We start from the raw sequence: 23,033 nt of genomic DNA on the forward strand, positions 1-23,033 counted from the left end.
GTGGGATCTGAAATACAGTGAGGGTGAACAGAAGGCAGAGGGAAGTTAGGGTTCCTTTTGAGAGATAATGAAGGCTTCAAGTAGGAGTGCCTAGGCGGAGATATTGCACAGGTAGAGAAGAGAAGCATGGCAACATTTGTGATGTGGGGCAAAGAAAAGAGAGGAATCAAGTGTGACCCAAAGTTTTGAACTATCATCCTGTAAAATAACAAGGAATCCTAAATCAGAGTTCTCCCAGGCAGTCTTCCTTCCTGTCACCCCTCTTGGTATCTGTCTCTTCCAGACCTGTCTTGTAGAGCTGTGCTCCTGTTAAAAAGTGAGATAGTAGTTGTCTACTTCTGGCTTGTTCAGTAAGTTGCAGTGAGGTAAGGGTTATATGGGACTTGCTCTTGCCAGCTTCAGGGATTGTTTGCCTCTGATAGTCACAGAACTCTAACTTGGTTGTGCCGTCATAGTCTTCTTTAGTTACATGCCCTGGAAACAATAACCTGCTGGGGTGCATAGCCTGCCTCACAGCATCAACGTGATCACTTTCTCCACCCCCATCCCTAATCTCCTGGTAGCTTCTGAAATACACCAAGCCTCTTTCCAACATCGGGGCCTTTGCACATGCTCTTGCCTGGAACATCTTTCCCATCTATTTCACATGTCTAGTGCTTTGCCTGCTTTTGGCCTTAGCTTAAATGTCATCCCCTCAAGAGGCCTTACCTGATCACTTTCTCTAAAGAAGGTCCCACCCGCTATTCTCTATCTGAGCCCTTTGTTTCTTTCTTGTCTATCACTTATTACAACTTACAATTATTTTATTTGCATGCTTACTCATTTTTAGCCTCCTTTCCTGACAGAACATAAAGTCTATGATAACATAAACCATGTCTCTTTTCTTGATGGCTGTATCCCTTGATGGCACCAAGAACTGGGTCTGGTACTCCTTAGGAGACACTCAGTAAGCACTTGTTGAATTAATGAGTGAACTACCTATTCAGAATGCTCTATATAACCTAACACTGTCATTATTTACCCTCAAATAATTGGATTAAATGTAAAGAGAGTAGCAACAAAAGCCTTCAATTTAACATATTCTTATTTGAAAGTGTTCATATGATCCACATGGTGATATTTGGGAAATAGAACATAAGCATTCTCCTTAAATTCCTGAATTTCCATAAAAGCTCTGGGGTGCCACACTGCGTTACCATGATTTTCGGCCTTTTAAAAAATGAAATAGAACAGAGAATAGACTAGAAAATATCAGAGTGCATTGCATGTGGTAAGTATAGTTTCAAGAAACTTTTTAGTGTGTGTGTTGGAGGTCACAATATGAAACTATTTTTTACTGTGACTCCAAGTCAATATGTGCTCTGGTATTTTCCATGTTATCCTAATCCCTAATCTGGCTGCTATTATAGCTCTTCAGAGCCAGCATTGAATTGTCATTCTGCAGTGTTAGGATTGCCTGTGGCCTATTTGCAGTGGAAGCCTTCTCACAAATGCACTCAAATTCAATTTTTTTTTTTTTTTTTTTTTTAGTATTTTCTTATTGATCAACATACCTTAATCTCTCTTATAATGCTCAGTCTCACTGAAAAGTGTGTTCCCAGAGCCCCTTTCACTGCAGAGTGCTGGGCTGCTTTTAAGTTAACCAGGAAAAAATCACTCAGGGTTGGACAGCAGTAAGATTTGCTGGTTTTTACATCAAGAATTTGGACAATGATTTGACACATAGTAGCTATATTTGCTAAAATGGAATTTATGTCAACTCCTTTTCTCTTTTTTTCCTCTCTCTCTAAGCTGCCTGCCTTGTGCTTGGCTGTATGATTTTCCCTGATGGCTGGGATTCAGAGGAAGTAAAACGGATGTGTGGAGAAAAGACAGACAAGTACACTCTTGGGGCTTGTTCGGTCCGCTGGGCTTACATCCTGGCTATCATTGGGATTTTGGATGCCCTCATCCTCTCGTTTCTGGCATTCGTGCTCGGTAACCGACAAGACAGCTTGATGGCAGAGGAACTGAAGGCAGAAAACAAAGGTAAGATGCTTTGGGGAACTCTTACCTGGACACCTCAAACACAAAAAATGACACTCTGTTTTCTTTCCCATCTGGTAGCAGTGCATCCCCTCTGGGTCAAATTTGCTGCATTTAAAAAACTTGAAGTATAGTTGATTTACAGTGTTGTGTTAATTTCTGCTGTACAGCAAAGTGATTCAGTTATACATATATCTGCATTCTTTTTCATATTCTTTTCCGTTATGGTTTATTGCGGGATGTTGAATATAGTTCCCTGTGCTATACAGTAGGACCTTGTTTGCCAAGGGGGAGGAGGGTTGGGGGAAGGATGGATTGGGAGTTTGGGACTAGCAGATACTGCATCTTTTAATGGTGTCTAGTTCACAGACTTTTCCCAGACTCAAGACATTTACACAATTAAAATAGTGTATTTTTACGTTTACCTTTCTGAGGCTTTCTGAGTCCATTGTTATTTAGATACAGTTTTTCCAGTTTCTTCCTTCTATGAATTAATGGTTATGAAACAACAACTTTTTTGGGGGGGTGGGTGTGGGGCGGCTCTACTTGGCCAAACAGCAAGTGCTTTCTCGCCATGTATTCAGCTGTTTTCCAGGTTGAAATAAATGCGTGGGGAGTCTTTGAGAATCATCTATAAACGTCTTTGTTAAACTGCTCACCATCAATATATTTGAATTCAGACTCAACCTCTCAGAAAGAGGTAGAGATACTTGCCACAAATAGTTACAGTTAGATATTTCAGTGTTTACCTAATTAGCTGAATTTTAAAATGTGTTATCTGGGTAATCAAAAGTCCTCAAATTTCTCTTCAAAAAGAAAATGCCTTCTGTAAAACACACACACACACAAACTAGGATAGAAAATAGGACATTGACTAGTGAATGATACATGAATATTATAGTGTGCCAGTAAGAGCTAGCAAGTCGTTGTTCAAGATAAATCTTTTAATTTTCTTTCCACGTTTCTAAACCAATTTCTTGGGATAGAATTTTACTGTCTCTGTTTTGTTAAAGCCTTAGGTTCATTAAATTGTTTTGTCTTTATGTTATCTTTAATACTTTGGACTTGTATCAACACCTTCAACTGAGTGGCTCCTTCTTCTAGATTTTATTCCTAATTAAGAACTAAATCCATCCTTGAATTATGAAATTTAGTTTATTTCAAATAGTGTTTACTTGAAAAACCCTTCACTGCCTCAACATGCCTCAGATATAAGCATACATTAGTATCTACGTGAATGTCAAATGTAATGATAGTGTAGCAAGCTTTATACTTAGAGCATCACAATTTATGCTCATAAACCATGAACTATAAAGAGATGAATAGAGAAGTCCGGGAGAGCAGCAGGCACCTGAGAGCCCTTTATTCCTCTGATTTATAGACAGAATACATATTAGTTTACTTGGTTCTATCAAAAATATTCTAAACACAAAAATAATCCTTTCATAGGGGAATAGTGCTGAACTTCCTAAAAACACGACTACCTCCCTCTGAGTTGCCTTTTCTAGATGAAAAGGATGATATGAAGATGCTGATTACACTTATAAAGCATGTTGCAGGTTTAAAGTGCTTTCACATGCACTCATTAATTTGGTGCCCTTGGCTATTGTCTTTGTGTCTTGTTGGATGTACACAGACAGGTCTCTGTCCTGTTAACTTCACTTCAAATTTAATAGTAGAGATAGCTCAATATTAGAATAAATTACCTTTCCCTAGAGAATGAATTAAAGAAAACTACTTTGTTCTGCAAATGCTTGATTCCCACCACCACCCAGAATTCTATTTATTCACTGTACAATTCAAAGTTACATTGAGAACCTTTAACTTTCCAGATATCCTTTGACCACATATAAGAAGAAGAAAATTCGGGAGAAAAAAATAACAAAGCCAGGAATGTTTTCACTTGGCCACTGAGAATTCTAACTCAGGATCACACATACAACTGACAATTCTCCTGAATTCATACTTCAGGACGGAACAGGCAGGATTATAGACTAATAATCAACAGTTCCCAAGATGGGTCTTTTCTTCCAGTTGATTCAGTTAAATGTAGATGTCTGATCCCTTCTGTCTAGGTCTTTATTAAAGAAAGCATCATTTTCTACTCAATGATATACTGGAAACACCTTGTAAAAGCATTAATGGGAAAGAAGACTAAAATAGGCCTAAGGTTTAGGGACTATCTGTGAACAATTTTTCTGTGTTCATCATCTTCTCCATTTGAACGTATCATATTTGGATGCATTCTAGAGTTTCTTCCATCTGGTTCTGAAGGACTAAAACCAGTAGCAGTTCATCTGTATCAAATCAGATAGATCTAATAAAGCAGCAGAGAACACCAGGCCATATTGATGAAACATTTCAATTCTACCGCATTTTTATTTCACAATTGAAATTCCTTTTCCTGGAACTCTGAGAATGTATCAACAGTTCTATTACCCAGGCAGTTCTGATCCATAAACAATAGGGTCTGTAAAAACCAGAGCAGGGTTTTCTAAGCCTTGTGTAAAATGTAATCAAACCTGCATGTTTCTGAGAAACAGTAGGAGATTTACAGTTGTTGTAGAGAGTAGCCGTTATTGTTTGTTATTATTTAAACACTTGTTCAGTGTTAAAACTTGCAAAAACTTAGGTTGTTTGAGGGAAAACCAATCAGTGGTTTGTTTGTATGTTTGTGTATGAACGTAGTTTCACTAACCAGTAGTTTAATGGCTTTGAAGTGCATGCAGTAACCAAAACTAAATACATCATTGTTACCTTCTCTCAGATTTCACTTCCCTGAGGATCTGTAAGAATAAGTTGTAATTATGAAATTGGTTATATATAGGTACTTTGCATGGCTACGTTACTATAAATTTTCCCTTATTGAAACATTGTTTTTCACTATCAATTTTTTTTTTCTGATAAAACTAATGTGATGTCCTTTGATAGCTAAGGCCTCCTTTGGGTTCCAGGGCAATTCAATGAAACAAGAGGCAAATCTAGCTCATGGAATTTTGGAAGATTTTATAAACTACATGATGCCTTCCGGTATCATGGAAGCAGATAATACCATAACTCAAGCTTTGACTCAGAAGAGGAAATAGGTTATGATATAGGTTATATCACCACACACACTGTAGTATCTTTTACAGTCTTCCAGTTTTATGGCCTGCCAATCATCCTAACAACCTACATCTTATAACAAGTAGCAGGACCATTATAGAAAGAATAAACCTGCAAATGTGGCATATGCCCCCAGTTCGAAGAAGTTTGTCCTGAAAGGTCTCATTATCATTTCTTCTTCATGTGGCTTTTGTAATCTAATAACACAATTGCCCTGTATATCTAGAAAAGCCACCAAATGAGTTCAGTACAATAAGATATTGCTTAGATCCATAAGTCTTTCCCAACAACCACCCCAATGGTCAAAACAAGAATCACTGTTACAGACTATATCAGAGAAGGGAAGGGAATGCAGTTCTGATTGTTGCCTTTACTCCACTTACAGAGTCTTAAGGTGAAAGGTGCTCCATAGGATGCTCCAGAGCCATAAATTAACTGTCACAAAGGTGCTATTCAAAGGGAAAACGGGGAGGTCCACAGATGAACATCTCCACCTCTGTCTCTTAAGATAAATGTCCAATGAACTCACCTCAATCCCATTTTCATGTTCCCATACCACACCTCCCACAGCATTTCATAAGGTCCTCCTTTTCTAAGAGTGTAAATATAATTTAAAAGGGATCTAAGCTGAAATTTATCATAAATTGTGAAATGGCAAAATCTGAATAAAGGAGTTTTAACATTGTTTCACCAAACTGAAAGCAACAACTTTGGTGATGCAAGTGTTGTCTTAGGACAGACTTCTGTAAGAGAGAAAGTTAGTCATCTATGGCGCTCTAACAAACAAACAAACCAAAAAGAGCCCCACTGAAAAACAAAGAGAAGTGGAAACTTTAAATATCCAACTAACTTTATACAGGAGTTGGCATATGCAAGAAAACTCAACTGCATCCCCTGCATTTGGGGAGCCAGCCCTGCAGGCTGTGTGCTGTCCCTGGATCTGGGGATAGTAGCAGGTGTTCATTCTTGTTTTCGGCGTTGGGCAGCATGATTTCTAAATGAGCCAACAACAGTCGGCATTTAACCTTGATATGCTGCTTAACTGCATATTTTAACACACTGAACTGTGAAGGCAATTTCATTATGTAAAATTAAAGTTTCATCCAGATAAAAAGGATTTGAAATGAAAGCTTCATTTTCAATTTCTTTCATTAATTGTGAAAGGATAAATAATTACATTTTCAAGAGCTTCTTTGCCACAAATATCTCTTTCCTTGTCAGACACCATTCATAAAGAGGTCTGTTTCTGCGTTTATGTGTATGGTCTTTGGAATTGCTTATCAGATAATTGGGGCCTCTCATGAGCAGTTTTAAAGTCACTTTGTCTTCTAGCACTTTAACTTCAAATGAGAAAACATGATTATCCATCAAGAGGTGACTCCAGCTGCCACTTATTTATTAAGTGGTTTAAGCTCTTTTTAATGCTGTAATAGGGGGAGTTAGAATAAATTCATTTTACTTAAATAACTAATTGAGAAATGCTTCAAGATTTTGATTTAAGGTACCATGCCGTGCCATGGCCTCATTGAGGGCGGCAGTGTGGTCTGTGGAAAGAGTGTGCACTGCCCAGAGCTGGTGTGATGTGACCTGAGGAGCCTTGCCTTCATATCTTAATAGTTCCGGAATTCAGCTTCCTTCTCTGTAAAATGCAGACTTACCTAAATGACATCTGAGGTTTCTTCCAGCTGTAAAATATTCCAATTCAAGGGACACCTTCAGAGGCATCCTTTAAGGATGCTCTGAGAGTCGTAAGAGCTTCTACCCTCAGAGCAATGAATACACTAAAGGCTCTTTTAGGGACTTGGTAGCAATGCAGAGGTGACTAGGAGAAGGGAAAGATAAAGGTCAAGGGGAAGGAGGTCCAGGATGCCTAGGTGTTTCTCCCTCAGCCGTGTACCTCCCCACTGAACCTGCCGTCACAGCCCCACTCGTGCACACCACCGAGAGGAGAATGAGTCAGATTTAGAAACTCTGTTCCGTGCAGAGGAGGCTCCTTGCCCCACTAGATTCCCATATTATGTGATGTCCATGTGGACACCTGGACAGTGAACAAGGCCCCAGATCACAGACACACACTTTTTTTCTGGTCTCAACTCTGGCACTTATTCATCATGTGACTTTGAACAAGTCTCTTAACATCTCAGAGCCTCAGCTTCACTTTCTTTAAAATGGGGATGATAATACCCAGCTCTGCCTCCTCTGTAGGGTTGGGAGAATCCGCCAAAAGCATAGATGTAGAAGCAATTTATAATCAATGATATTGATATAGGCTTTACTTATTGCTTATCATTTCCCACATATGACATCATTTCCCCCATATGACATCATTTCCCCCATATGACATCATTTCCCCATATGACATCATTTCCCCCATATGACATCATTTCCCCATATAACATCATTTCCCCCATATGACATCATTTTCCCCCATATGACATCATTTCCCCCATATGACATTTTAATTGATCTGTGGAATAATCCTGTGAAGTAGTTATCATCATCCTAGTTTTACACGTCAAAAACCGAGACTCATAAAAGTTAAATATTTTGTGTAAATTTTCACAGCGAGGAAGGAATGGATCCAGGACTCAAACACAAATCATTTTACTTGAAATTTCAAGTTCTTTCTATTACACAACATGATGTAATCAATTCTTTCTGGATGCTGATTCTATTGCTTTCCACTTGACTAGTCAGCCCTGTGCAAGTAAGAGTATAGTCTTATTTTCATTTGGTAGCTTTTAGATAATATTATTCAATCAAAAGTTAAATACACTTGAGAATGGGGGACAGCCTTGATTTAAAACTCATCCTCTTACTTGACTCTGTAACTTTATAAAAACCTGGTGAGGTAAGATCAGGAAGCCTAGGAAAGAAAGTATCTTCAAGTGCTTTGAATTAAAGCTTTAATAAGGCCATAGTGAATTGTCTGTTTCCCAATGGGATTTGAACAAAGGCCTCTTGGTCATCAGAGCATCTCAGAGTGTACCTCTAAAAATATGGCATACATCCTGACACTTTTTCAGAAGGGCTCACATCAGTCTCAGAGTTGGAGCAGACCTTAGTGCTCATAGAGTTGTTTTATATACTTGGAGCTTCTAATTCCTCTCCTCTCACTCTTTCATAAGCTCACTCCATTCATGTTCTCACCCCCAGCACTTCACAGACACTGTCTTATGAAGGTCAACCCCAATCTCCTAATTGTTAAATTTCATAGTCAATTATCAATCCTTGTGTTGACTTATCAGCAACCTTTCACAGTTGACTACTGGCCCCATCTGAAGGTCTGTCTTTAGCTGGCTTCCAGTAGCTGACCTTGCCTAGATTTCCTCTTGCCTCTGTGGGGCTCCTTGGGCTCAGTATGCTTTGCTGATTCCTCACTATCTATCTCTCCACTCTACCTGTGCTCATATCCCAGGTTATCTCTGCCATGACTTTCAATGACTGCTGTACCCTAATGACTCCCAAATTTAATCCACCTCCCACCTCTCCGATGAACTCTGGTCTCATATACCCAACTGCCTACTTGACACCCTTTTTTAATATCTAAATTACCTTCTCAAACTTAACAAACTTTCCAAAACTGAGCTCCTTATCTTTCCCACAAAGCCTCCTTCCCCCACAGTCTTCCCCATCTCAGTTCGTGACATCTCTTATTTCTAGTATTCTTATCTACATATTTAAACTTCTAGGCCACAAATATACCTCTGAAAATTTTTTCTCCCCCATAAATATTCTCCAGTAGTTTAGTTGCTTCCTGTTTATCTAGTTAGTTTCCTAACAATGAACCCCTCTAGCTTTCCTCTTATTCATGCTGGAGTCTCTGGTTTTTTTCCACATGCCCTACCTGGAGAAGCACAGGTACCAAATGAAACATTAGTGTTCTTGACTTTCATTCTAGTTAAATCTCCTTGGGGCTCAGTTTCCCTACTCAGACTTGTTTTTTTAGTGTACATGAAACTTTTTTGGCAAGTGATGTTTACATTCTTGCTGCATGCTCACTGATTCCATTGTGAGGTCGAAAAACACCCTGAAAATGTAACCTGTCACTTCACTTGCCCCTGGCAAAGGAGACACAGAGCTGTTTTTTTGGGGTTTTTTTTTTCTGATTTTTTTATTGAGATATAGTTGCTATACGATATTATATAAAGATATACAATACAGTGATTCACAATTTTTAAAGGTTATATTCCATTTATAGTTATTATAAAATATTGGCTATATTCTCCGTGTTGTACAATATATCCTTGTAGCCTATTTTATACTTAATAGTTTGTACCTCCCAGTCTCCCAGTCTTACATTTTCCCTCCCCCCTCCCTCTCTCTGATGGTAACCACTAGTTTGTTCTCTATATATGTGTCTGCTTCTTTTTTGTTATATTCACTAGTTTGTTGTATTTTTTAGATTCCACATATAAGTGATATCATACAGTATTTGTCTTTCTCCGTCTGACATTTCTCTGACTTATTGTTATTAGCATAATGCCCTCCAAGTCCATCCATGTTGCTGCAAATGGCAAAATTTCGTTCTTTTTTATCATTGAATAGTATTCTGTTGTGTGTGTGTGTGTGTGTGTGTGTGTGTGTATCACATCTTCTGTTTTTAACGTCTGGTAGGGGAGGTAAGGACACAGTGCCAAGCGGATACTGCTGAGATAAATAAATGTTGAGATTGCTTGCAGAAATAAGTGTTCTATTAGTGCTTTACAAAATATGACCACCCTCCCCCCAAAAAAACCCCTGCAAATTACATTTTTTTACTCCAAGTTTCTTGACAGCAAGGACTATGTCTTATTTATCTGTTATATCCAGTATTATAGTTCTCAGCACATAGTAAATGCTTAATAAATTTAAGCACTTGTTATTATTACTTTTATTGAATCAATTCCATGAAAGAATTGTGTAAGTAAATGTCCCATTTAACATGTTTCCTGCACATGAAGCAGTTTGTCTCTTACTTCATGGATTGCAAAGGAAATAAATTTGCCTGCATGTTACACATAGATACATATTTTTAAAGAATCAGAGAACGGCATGTTGGAACAATATACTGTAACTCTGCCACTCGGCAAATCAGTGTACCTCTTTAGGCCTTATTTCAACAGGCACAAAAATGTACTCTGTGCTTGCTGTGTGCCGAGCAATGGGCAAAACCACAGCAGTCAACTCATCAAACACTTCCTCCACACCTCGTGTGTGCCAAGCCTCGTGATAAACACTGAGAGTTCCAGAATGAGTGGGACAAGGCTTGCCCTCAGCCTCTCTGGGGAGAACCTGTAGTGTTACAGGCGCTAGGTTATACTTCTGAGTTCCAATCCCGTTCCCGTAGCCGTGGCTTCACCAGGTCACTTTGTTGGTACCGCCTCTGTGAGTGCACGCCGTCCCTGACAGCTGCCTCACTCCAGCGCCAGTGAAAGATGATGCTGTAATAAGCAGCGACTGCTTCCCAAGGACAATTTGACATGCAAGGTTTCATCTGCTGAGAGGCTTTAAAAAAATCAGCTTGTAGAAAAAATCAGTGAGTCTATTAGTAGTAAATAAACAAAGGAGAACACAACTGTGAAGAAATGAAAAAAATGCAATAGATATGTTGCGGACAGGGACAAGTCAGAAGAGAGAGGTGGGGAGTTCTCACTTACTGCTAAAGCATTCGTGTTAGAGCAGCCTACTGAAAATCTAAACCCCAGAAACTGTTTTGGGGGAAAGTCCATTGTACCGCCAACGTTATCACCCTTGAACAATGTCTTTCCAGTCAGTCAGCCAGCTGATCCTCAGCAAGCGCTGTATTTATGCATTGCATTGACTTTTGCTTCCTGCTCTGCGGCACACGTAATCTCAGCCTCAGATTTGGTGGGGAAAAATCGGTTTGGCCTGAGTAGATATCATCTCCCTAACTTAACTTCACCATGTCACCTTTGATGATGTGTCTGGAATAACCAGGAGATGAAATGTGAATTCTGGCAACTGCCATGCGATGCTGTCTGCAAGTCAATGCGCTGTCAAGCCCACAAGAGCGAGAGTGACGATGTTGTCAAGAGATGTGAAGGGCAGAATTCAACCAGGGAGAAAAGCAGCTGTGGTGTTAGTGTCAGCCACCCCAACACATGTTCTGACAGAACCGCTAGACAGGCCGGTCGCTGGAGAGAAGCCGGACACAGCCCCTCGCGGCAGCGGGTGAAGCTGCGGTGCTCACTGAAAGGAGGGCTCCGATCCGGAGCCCTTACAAGGGGCAGCTTCTCCAAAGAAAATCTAAAACACTGTGCCTTGTCCCAGAGAAGGTGACAAGCCCAGAAGAAGTCACATGAGCAAATTCCATCTGCTCACCTGATAGCTTCTCACCAGGGGCTGGCCTTTTGGTGCCAATGCCAACAAACAAAATGAACCAGACGTTCTCTGACTGTCCAGACAGGAGAAGTGCAATTGTCTGGGCTCTGGGAGCTTTGTTTCCAGTTCACCCATTTAAAAAAGAAAAAACAAGAAAACCCTTTCCTGACCTTGGTAAGGGGGGCTCAAAGATGCTATGTAGATCAGTACATGGTAGCAGATTACCAGATGACACTGTCTTGAAGTTTCTTTTTCAGGAAAATCCTCTAAAAGCATGGGTGACTGTTTGGTTTTTTGTTTTTTCTTTTTTTTTTTTTTAATCAAACTGAGAAAAAGTCTTAGTGGTGGGCTTAATAACTCTTCAGATGTTGGGTGAATGGCCAGCTCTGTCCTCTCATCTGTACTGGTGCGGCGGGGGACAGGGTCAAGCTACAGAAATGTTGAAATACAATCACAGAGTGAGGGCTTGTAGAGTCAGAAATCACTTGGCTCTTTACAATCACCTGGGGAGCTTAAAAATAGATTCCAGTGCTTGGGCGCCACTGCAGAGATTCTAATTCAGTTGGCATGAGGTGGATCCAGGTATGAGAACTCCTCAGGAGGTTCTCATGTGCAGCCAGGGCTGGGGACCGATGGCTTCGCCCAGCGCCCTCGTTTTACAGGTGAGGCAGCTAAGCCACAGAGAGGGGAAATAAAGATCATCTCATCAGTCTGAATTTTTATAATTAGAAATCAGTAGGTAACCCATGAAAATAGTCGTTTCATTCTATAATAGGCTAAATAATCATCTCTGATACAGTTCAGTTGCTGTTATTTTTGGAACCAGAGCTTTCTGCCAGCCCTGGGAAATCGATCTGTGGCATCTGCTGTCTCTGTGAACTTGGGCAAACCTCTCTAAGCCCCAGTGTCCTCATCTGTAAGGACATTAATAGAACCTGCCTCATTTTGTGAAAATGAGATAGTGCATGTAAACTGTCACAATGTCTGACACCTATCAAAACTGTTTCTATTTTGAGAGCTTTAATTTTACTTGACAAACACATATCTAGAGCTTGTTTGTATGCCATAGTTCATGCGGTGCAGAGCCCACACCCTAACCACTGCACTATGGTCTCCCTTTGTTCTTAGCAACTCTGCATCATAATGGGGACCTCATTAAGATCTAGAAATTGTTCCCTCCGCGTGTTTAAATATGACTTTTTTCATATGGTAATTTTACAAATATTTTCAATACGACTGGTGAGGGTTGGTTGGTTGGAGGTTTTGTGGGATTTTTTGCTTTGTTTTTTGTAATCTTCCTGCATGTACTCATATCTCAGGATGATCAGGGGCGGGATGGGGGAGGAGGTATTCCATTATATTTGCTACTCAAAGAGCTCAAACCGTATAGCCAGCTCTGTAAATTCAGTGACAGTCACCAAGGAGACCCCATGATCCCCTGATAGAAATAAGACTCACTCATTACAATGTTACCCAATTTCAACCTGGCAGAAAATTCCTTCACTGCATTGCTGGATAGATGAGAGCCAAACTCAAGGCCTTAAAAATGTCTGTGAGAAGTGTCCTTCAGAAGTGATAGAGGGAAGGAATTCCACCCAGGCAGAAAAAGCAGTAAAGACAAGAATCCCCTGAATGTAGGAGAATACAATCACTTCACTTCTTACATAGGGTGATAAAAGTTTAGTGCTACTAGGCTAGTATGTGCCTGTGTTTTGGTCAGAACACATCTTTATTTTCCTCACCATATACATGGCAAATAAAATCCATATGTCAAACAAACATAAGTAATAAAATCTTTATTAGAAGCTAAAATAAACTGGGGGACTCCTCCCTCATTATTCAAAACCCATTTATCTCTGGCTCTCTCTCCTGATACAGTCTAAACTGATCCCTTCCCTCGCCAGATAATTCACACCCACCAGGTAACAAACCTTTTTATTATTATTATTATTATTATTATTATTAAAATATACATTTCAGGTAGTAGCTATCAAACTTCTATGAGAATAATATTTACCTGGGATGCTAATGAAAAAATGAAATTATGGCTTTAGTAGTTCTAAGGAACAGCTCTAAGGAGTCTTCTTTTTTAATTAATAAACTTTATTTTTTAAAGCAGTTTAAGGATTACAGCAAAATCAAGCAAAGAGTCTGAGTTGCCACACACCCCTTTCCCCATATACACAGCCTCCCCACCATCAACATCCCACATCAATGTGGCTCTTTTATTACAATTGATGAACCAACATTTACACATTATTATCAACCAAACTCCATAGTTTATGTTCGGGTTCACTCTTTGTGTCGTATATTCCATGGGTGTTGACACTGAAATCTGTATTTTTAATAAGTACATTTAAGTAAATGTGATGCAGTTGATTTGAGGGCAATGCTTTAAGCAACACTGCTCAGGGTCATTTATAATCATATTAACACTACAATTATAATGTTATGATACTGAGGCCAACAACCATGGCCAGAGCAGTATTGTTACTTTAGAGTTGCTTTTCATAAATATCCTGGCACCCCTCAGTGCATAAATAGGATCTATTCCAAAAGTTTACTTCCAGCTTGGTGTTTTGGAACTCAGATCACATACTTTTCATAGAAGCAATTGATGTCAACAACGGTCAATTTCTTGGATTTGCCCTCCAAAGCTTGTTTCACTCATAATGTTAGAAGAATAAGGTTATTTAAGTAATTGTATTTTTTTTAAAAAAGGCAATAGAAATGTAAGCCCATAAAGTCAATAGACAAAAATACAAAGTAAAAATCTTTGAGAACTGGAGATGGGATGGGATTTTTTTAAACAAAACTTCAAAGGCACAGACCATAAGGCAAAAAAAAAATTAATTGAATTACATCAAAATAAGACTTCTGTTCATGAAGGACAGCAAGGACAGAGACCAGGTGACAGATTTAGAGAAGTTATTTGGAATGTTACAAAACAGCAAGTATCTAGAATAAGCAAGGAATTCCTCCAAATTAAGAAGAAAAAAAAATCAAAATCAATTGCAAAATGAGCAAAGATTATGAACAGGCAATTTGTAGGAAAGGAAACAGAAAGAACTGGTATATGAAGAAATGTCCCAAATTGCTCCTGGATTTATGTCCAGGAATTTCTCACTAGCACCATGAGGGACAGCATATGAGGATGCTCACTGAAGTATCATTTGTGGTGAAGAGTTGGAAAAAATCTGGATCTTCATTATGGAGGAGTGGATAAATCATTTGGGGTGAGTGGAAACCACAGACTATTCTGTAGCAGGTCAGAGACAACAAATTAAATCAACACAGGGCAACATGGATGGATGGATCTTTTTTTATTGAAGTATAGTTCATTTACAATATTGTGTTAGTTTCAGGTGTACAGCATAGTGACTCAGTATTTTTGCAGATTATATTATAGATTATTATAAGATATTGGGTATAATTCCCTGTGCTATACAGTAAATCCTTGTTTTTTTTAATCTATTTCATGTATAATAGTTTTATCTGTTAATCCTGTTCTCCTAATTTGTCCTTCCCCGCACCTCTCCTCTTTGGTAACCATAAGCTTGTTTTCTATGGCTGTGAGTCTGTTTTTATTTTGTATATACATTCATTTGTATTATTTTTTAGATTACACATGTAAGTGATATATAGTATTTGTCTTTCTCTGTCTAACTTAATTCACTAAGCATAATATTCTCTAGGTCCATCCATGTTGCTGCAAATGGCAATATTTCATTGTTTTAATGGCTGAGTGATATTCCATTGTATATGTATACCACATCTTCTTAAGCCACTCATCTATTGATGGGCACTTGGGTTGTTTCTATATCTTGGTTATTGTAAATAGTGCTGCTGTGAACATTGTATGTATCTTTTCAAATTAGAGTTTTCATTTTTTTCCAGATATATACCCAGAGTGGGATTGCTGGATCATAGGGTAGCTCTATTTTTAGTTTTTTAAGGAGCCTTCATACTGTTTTCCATAGTGTTTGTACCAATTTACATTCCCACCAACAGTGCAAGAGGGTTCCCTTTTCTCCACACCCTCCCCAGCATTTATTATTTGTAGACTTTCTTGATGATTATCATTCTGACTGGTGTGAGGTGATACCTCATTGTAGTTTAGATTTGCATTTCTCTAATAACTAGCAATGTTGAGCATCTTTTCATATGCCTGTTGGCCATCTGTATGTGTTCTTTGGGAAAATGTCTATTTAGGTCTTATGCCCATTTTTTGATTGGGTTGTTTGGTGTTTTTTGATATTGAGTTGTATTAATTGTTTGTATACTTTGGATATTAACCCCTTGTTTGTCACATCATTTGCAAATATTTTCTCCCATTTCATAGGTTGTCTTTTCATTTTGTTGATGATTTCCTTTGCTGTGCAAAAGCTTTTAAGTTTGATAAGGTCCCTTTTTTTTTTTTTTAAATAAGGAAGTTTTTTATTATTATTTATTTATTTATTTTTGGCTGTGTTGGGTCTTTGTTTCTGTGCGAGGGCCCTCTCTAGTTGCGGCAAGCGGGGGCCACTCTTCATCGCGGTGCGCGGGCCTCTCACTATCGCAGCCTATCTTGTTGCAGAGCACAGGCTCCGGATGCACAGGCTCAGTAGCTGTGGCTCATGGGCCCAGTTGCCCCGCGGCATGTGGGATCTTCCCAGACCAGGGCTCGAACCTATGTCCCCTGCATTGGCAGGCAGACTCCCAACCACTGCGCCACCAGGGAAGCCCCGATAAGGTCCCATTTTTTAATTTTTGCTTTTATTTATTTTGCCTTGGGAGATTTATCTAAGAAAATATTGCTATGATTTATGTCAAAGAGTGTTTCACTTATGTTCTCTTCTAGGAGTTTCATGGTGTCATGTCTTAAATTTGGGTTTTTAAACCATTTTGAGTTTATTTTTATATATGGTGTGAGGGAATGCTCTAATTTCATTGTTTTACATGTAGCTGTCCAGCTTTCCTGCCACCACTTGTTGAAGAGATGTTTTTTTTCCTCTATTGTGTATTCTTGCCTCCTTTGTCATAGATTAATTGACCATAGGTGTGTGGGTTTATCTCTGGGCTCTTTATTCTGTTCCGTTGATCAATGTGTTTATCTCTGGGCTCTTTATTCTGTTCCATTGATCTATGTATCTGTTTTTGTGTCAATACCACACTAGTTTGATTACTATAGCTTTGTAGTATAATCTGAAGTCTGGAAGGGTTATACCTCCAGCTTTGTTCTTTTTTCTCAGGATTGCTTTGGCAGTCAACACATGGAAACATGGATGTATCAAAAACAAGATGCTTAGTGAGAAAAAGGAAACAATAATATAGGTAATAAAATACAATTTACATAAATTAAAAATAATTCATATCAAACAATGATCCACAGTGTGTAATATAAAATATATTAAAATAAAAATATATCCATTAATGGTTGCCCGTAGAGAGGGGCGAAGAATGACAGTGGGAGATGGGAACAAGGGGATTCAGCAAGAGGAGGCCGTGTGGTGTGGGGGTAAAGAGCCTGGGCTATGGCATCAGGCTGATTGGATTAGAACCTCAGCTCCACCCGTTACTAGCTGTGGGTCTCGGTGTCTCTTAAGCTTCTTCACAAGTAAAATGTAGATCACATTATCTATCTTACAACATCACACTGAGGTTTAAAAGATACAGTCCAAGTAAAGCACTTAGCTCAGTGCTTAATATATACAGTTGGTATTCAATAAATATTAGCATTATTGTAATATAACTTCAGCCTCATCATGAAGATTGACTGTGGGAACATTGTTTATTAAGGGTAGGAAATTAGGGCTGGGGGAGAGAAAGGAGATGGGAGAATGGAGGCAGGAGCAGGCTGAGTGCGGTGACAATTAAGTTTTCCATCTTTCCGATAAAAATCTTGCAGTTGGTATCCGTCTTCTCTCCTTTGCCCTTATTTCCTCCCCTTATTTTCTCTTCCACTTCCCCAGTGCCACAGAGGGTCCCACTTTTTGCCACCGGGTGCTGGGACAGAGTGACATTAGGTGGAAAAGAAGCCTATGAAATAGAGAAGGGGAGAGCTGTCATCTGTGATGATGACAAAGTAGGGAGGATGGAAGTTTTTCTGTGTACAAACCATCCCAACACTCAGTGGCTTAAGAAGGCAATCATTGACTATTCTTTAGGAGGCTGTGGGTTACCTGGGGTTTGGAGCACCTGGACTAGACTTGTCCGGGGGTGTTTCTGCTCCACGTGTCTCTCATCCTCTTCCTGGAACTAATAGGCCAGCATATTCTTCCCGTGGTGATGACAGAGACACAGGAAAATCAAGCTCAATAGCACAGGACACTTGGGCCTCTGCTGTGTCACATCTGCTAAAGTAACTGGTCAAAGTAAGTTGTATGGCCATGCCTACAGGTGGGGAATTGCACCCCGCCCCTAGGAGGAAGGCACAGCAAAATAATTGGGCAGAGGACAGGGAAGGGTGAAGAACTGGCCCATTCATGCAGTCAACACAGGGGAAGTCACATCCTTCTTATGAGTGACAGGCAAGAGGGAAAACAGCCTAGCTGGAAAAGCAGGAAAACTGAATGCCAGACAATGCAAAAAGTGGGCCTGAGCAAGTCTGTCTCACACACACAGAGAAATACCCACACACATGAGGGCAGAAGCCCCAGTGACTAGTGTGATATTAACTTTAATACAGTAACTAAAGACAGATGAGTCTTACTCTGGGGTCTGGGGGTGGGACGTGCAGAGGGGTGGAGATCTATCCTTAAAGAAGCAGACAACTGAATAGATAGTGCTATTTGGGAATATTGTTTTAAAAATAAAGGAAAAAACCCCTTTCTTGACTCCAGAACAAATGCAGAGATGTTAACCAAGGACTGAGATGAAATTACAAGTTTTTATAAAGTTTGTTCCTAACCTTTAAATCACGGTACCGTGCCCTGAACCTTTGATAGACTATCATAGCCTGCTGTTAATGTTCATACTAGTATCAATAGCTACAGTCTGGCATACATAAAATTTAAATACAAAATTGTCAGTTTCTAATGAAATGGTTGAGTATCCACAAGTCTCTTCGAAGAAAAAAAAATGAATCTTTTTTCCCAGGGTAGGGGAAAACCTGCTTAAACAGCCTGAAATGTGCATTCATATTACATTATAAATGCAACAGTTTTACCTTCAAAGAAGCATTCATTCATTCAAAAAGGCATTTTTGGTTTGAATACTAAATACAGATTCTAATGACTTTTTTTCATAAATTTTTTTATTTATTATTTTTGGCTGTGTTGGGTCTTTGTTGCTGCACGTGAGCTTTCTCTAGTTGCAGCGAGCGGGGGCTACTCTTCGTGGCCGTGTGCAGGCTTCTCATTGCGGTGGCTTCTCTTGTTGCGGAGCACAGGCACTAGGTGCATGGGCTTCAGTAGTTGTGGCTCGCGGGCTTAGTTGCTCGGCAGCATGTGGGATCTTCCCTGACCAGGGCTCGAACCCGTGTCCCCTGCATTGGCAGGCAGATTCTTAACCACTGAGCCACCAGGGAAGCCCAGATTCTAATGACTTTTCACTACTGTGTGCAAAATATCCCTTTCCCTGCTGCTAAAATTAAATTTAAATATGCCTTTCATACTTTAAAAATGTATCAAGGGCCCAATACCTAGAATGGTGCCTTGCAAACAAGGAAAAAAGAAAACAATGAGCTCTATACATGAAAATCAATAAAATAATAATCATGGATATGTAAAGGGGATTGTCATTTATTTCTATTTTAGTCCAGGCTGGCCCTAGGACTGTGTCTCTTTCCGTTCTGCACCCTCAGTGCCCTGGCAGAGTGCCTGGCATCAGCAGGTACTCAATATTTATTTCAGCTTAGCTAACTGGGAACTTCCTGCACCCCCCCAAACCAAAAACCTGAAATGAAAGAGTGATCAGATATCATACATGTTACACACGCATAGAGTCATCTGTCTTTACCACCTGGCCTGTTCCTCACGTCAAGGGGCTTCTTTCTGTTATTGGAACCCTCCCTGAGTCTCCTGTAAGAGTTGGGTTCTTCAAATAAGACTAAATATTTGAAACATAGAGTGCCAATTTTTCTTAATCCTAAAATCTTTTTAAAGATTAGAGCAGCCTTGTGTTGTCTTGAATAACTGAAGAGGTGCCAAGTACAAAATTGTCATTTGAAACATCTCAAGTCAGGTAATTCCATGACAGTTTCTCTCTGTAATGTACTTGATTGACAAATGATTTCCTGAGCTGATTTTTAAGTCGAACCGAGGACAAACAGACGTCCGAGGGAACTGCCTTTCACTGGCTTTTGTTAAGCAAGAGGAGATAGAGTGAGCTGATGCTGAAAGAGCCCTCATTTCCTGAAAACTGAGTCTAAAATATCTGAAGGGTTAATCAAGTCTCTAGATTCTGCCCGTTAGAAAGCATGGTGAAGTAGGGGAGAAGTGATGCCGCATGGGATGGGGGGACCACACAGTGAGCTTTCCTTGGGGGGGAGGACATGACTAACATGCACAAGTTACTCCAGGTTAGCCCCACATTTGTATTCGCTCCCCACCCCAGCCCCTGCTTTGTAGTTCTTGCCATTCCTTTGCTATCCCGTTTCACCACTCTGTGAAGGTATGTGTCTGTGGAGGCCTCCACTGGCCTTTAAATGGTGAAGATCACTTTAACGAGTCTCATAATTTAGCAGTGACCTGCCTCACAGACTATGTCCTGAGGGATAACGGATGAAAAGATTGTGGAATCCTTTGCAGCTACAAAATGCTGCAAAGACTATAATGAGGAACACTTCCACAGAGATTATAAATTTTGTAGCCAAGAAGATAATAAGCAGTTTTTATCAGCAATTTTTATTCCCTGGTCTCCTGGGTCTGGCATGAGAGCAGTGCCATGCCAGACCCTGGGGATGCCTAGACCAACACTGTCCAACAGAAATGTCATGTGAGGCAGAAAAGTACTTTGACGTTTCCTTGTAGCCACACTTTTAAAAGTTAAAAAAAAAAAGATGAAATTAATCTTAAGAATATATTCAACCCAGTATATCCAGTTAAATTCAACATGTAATCAATTTTGGAAAGTTATAAATTAAATATTTTTACATTTTTTTCATACTAAGTCTTAAAAATCCAGTGTGTATTTCATTCTTGTAGCTCATCTCAGTTCAATGAGCCACACTTCAAGTGCCCAATGGCCACACATGGCCAGTGGGGCCTGAATAGGACAGCACAGGCCGAGGCAGCAAATAGCCCACCTAATACAAGTTTTCTGACTTTAATGTCCATGAGTATGTGAAAATGCTCTTAGCTTTCCACAAATAGTGATGAGTCTGACCTGCTGTATTTCCCAGCAGGAACCCAGCTTCAGGGAAGGGAAGAGGAAAAGCATCAGTGTTTTCTGAGCTACTGTATGAACAAGGACTTAGGTCATCTCATTTGCCCCAAAACAGATCTGTGAGGAGGGGAAATGGTCCTTATTTTGCAGAAGAGAAAATCAAGATCAGGGAGTCCAAGGACTCACCAGGGTCACGCAGCTAGTGCTGGCAAAGCGGGGAGGGAAGGAACTCGGGCTTGGCTCCAGAGCCCTGGCACTTTCTGCTCTATCACGGTCCCTCCTCAGACCTCGCTAGGTAGCAGTGGCTCTCAAACTGGTGAGCTCTCCTAGAGGTCTTGTTCAAGCACTGGTTGCTGGCCTCTGCCCCCGCAGTTTTTGATTCAGCTGGTCAGGGGGCCTTGGAATTTACGTTTTTAACAAGTTCCCGGGAGATGTGGATGCTGCTGGTCCAGGGACCACAGTTTGAGAACCTCTGCTATACTGACTGGGTATGATATCTTTAATAGATGCCTATCTGTCTTAAGCTAATAATGATGCTTCCCTACATTGGCAGAAACTGAACTTTGATCTATAAATTTGTCCATTATTCTCTTAGCTAAAGTTGGCTACCCTGTAGTATGGACTGGGAAAGATCCACTCATCGTGACCCTTTTTATTCATTTTAATTAACCATTGAACGTAAGTACTTTATTGCAAGTAGGGAAGCATTCACCTCTTCACCCGGTTCCTGCAGGGAAGAGGAAATGATACATGTGGGTGTCTCGCATCATGTAAACACTGGGTAGTCTTTTCTCAAGCGCACACATTTCTAAGTCACCACTACTTCCTTTTGGAAAATTCCTGCAGTATCTTTTATTTAAGATGGAGCCACATCGTCAGATATTGTCCTGGTGGCATTTTTTTAAAAGCAAGTGATAGTCACTGCATTTACCGCAGCTTAGAAAAATCCTGTCCCAGTCTGAAATTTAACTTATTGTATTTTAACCACCACCACTGTGCTCAAGAGACAAGAAATTATTTACCTTTCTACTAACAAGTTCCACCATCTCTTGATTTATTAAGTGGCTTGGGGGCATTTTCAATCTTTCTAGCCAGTGACCTCTAGCCCTTTTCATTCTTGCAAGGGAGAGCCCTTTTCATTCCTTTTATTTATTTTTAATGACTTTTAAGCCCTCTCTTCTAACCCAACTCTCAAACCCTGTCAATATCTAAAGAAAAACGACAGATTACCTTATGCTGCATATCATGGAGCCCATCATTTTCACAAGATGACAGCAGATCCGGGTGTGCTGATTTGATAGGATTGGGCAAACTGATATTGGCACTGAAAATGGAAGACTTATCTTCCTTAGATGCCTCATCAGAAATATGAGTAGCATCTGTGTGTTCAAAACCAAAAAGAGGGACAGGCTGTTTTTTACTCAGTCACCTAATGACTGTATAGATGGAAGTGAAGTGGGTGTGGGACAATTAGCCTGGAAAGACCACTAAGTCTCTCAAGTCACCCACAGCCTACACCTTTCATAACAGATGCTTTAAGCCTGTTTTCTTATCTGAATGTGGATTGATTGATTTGGGGTTTTTCTTTTTTGTTTATGTTTAGAATAGTTCATCCTTGTAGCACTTAGAGCTTTTAAGAAGGGAAAGGGTGGGATTTTGGTCTATCTGAATAATTGAAAAAAACTGTAATACCCCAATATCACAAAGACATGTTTTGAACAAAAACATTAGGAGGAAAGGCCACCGGTTCAGTCAAGTCACCAAAAATGCCTGCCATTTTTCAAAGCTTTTCCCTACCATGTCTCTTATGACTCCTGGGCTCTGCTCTGTGCTTGGGTGCTGGTTCTGAAGGAAGGTTTGGGAAGGCTGGAGTAGGAAGAGGGAAAAACCGTAAGATAAAAAATGGACTTGAAGAGTTCTTTCTCTTTATAGTGTATTTCACAAATGCAGAATTCCTTCATTTGATTTGATCCGGAAACAAGTAGAACTGCCGTAGAGTCAATATCCTCAAATATATAGCCTACCAGAATTTTCACTTGATGGCATCTTTACACAAGCCTGGACTTCGTTCTTCAAGCACAAAGCCCATGCCCTGGATGTAAAGACACGGAATACCATAGTGCAGTCCCTTTGATGGAAGTGCCAGCAAGCCATATTAGGAAACAGCAGTTTGTCTCTAGAACATCACAAGGAGGAAGACTGATCGATTTTACCAGACACTACCAAAAGATTTTCTAAGCTACCTACATTTCCTTGCTATAGTGCAGTGCTTC

At 39.9% G+C, this 23,033-nt stretch overlaps 1 protein-coding gene across 4 annotated transcripts in view; it reads left to right on the top strand.

Moving 5' to 3' along the window:
* Window positions 1-23,033, top strand: part of LHFPL3 (LHFPL tetraspan subfamily member 3) — a 543,757-nt gene that overhangs the window by 375,070 nt on the left and 145,654 nt on the right. For all 4 annotated transcript variants that reach the window (XM_036863247.1, XM_036863249.1, XM_036863248.1 and 1 more), the window contains exon 2: window positions 1,792-2,028. In XM_036863247.1, the coding sequence (XP_036719142.1) occupies window positions 1,792-2,028 (237 nt within the window). The remainder of the gene's footprint in view (window positions 1-1,791; window positions 2,029-23,033) is intronic.

This window comes from Balaenoptera musculus, chromosome 9 (genome assembly GCF_009873245.2).
Source record: "Balaenoptera musculus isolate JJ_BM4_2016_0621 chromosome 9, mBalMus1.pri.v3, whole genome shotgun sequence".
Classification (NCBI taxonomy): Eukaryota; Metazoa; Chordata; class Mammalia; order Artiodactyla; family Balaenopteridae; genus Balaenoptera; species Balaenoptera musculus.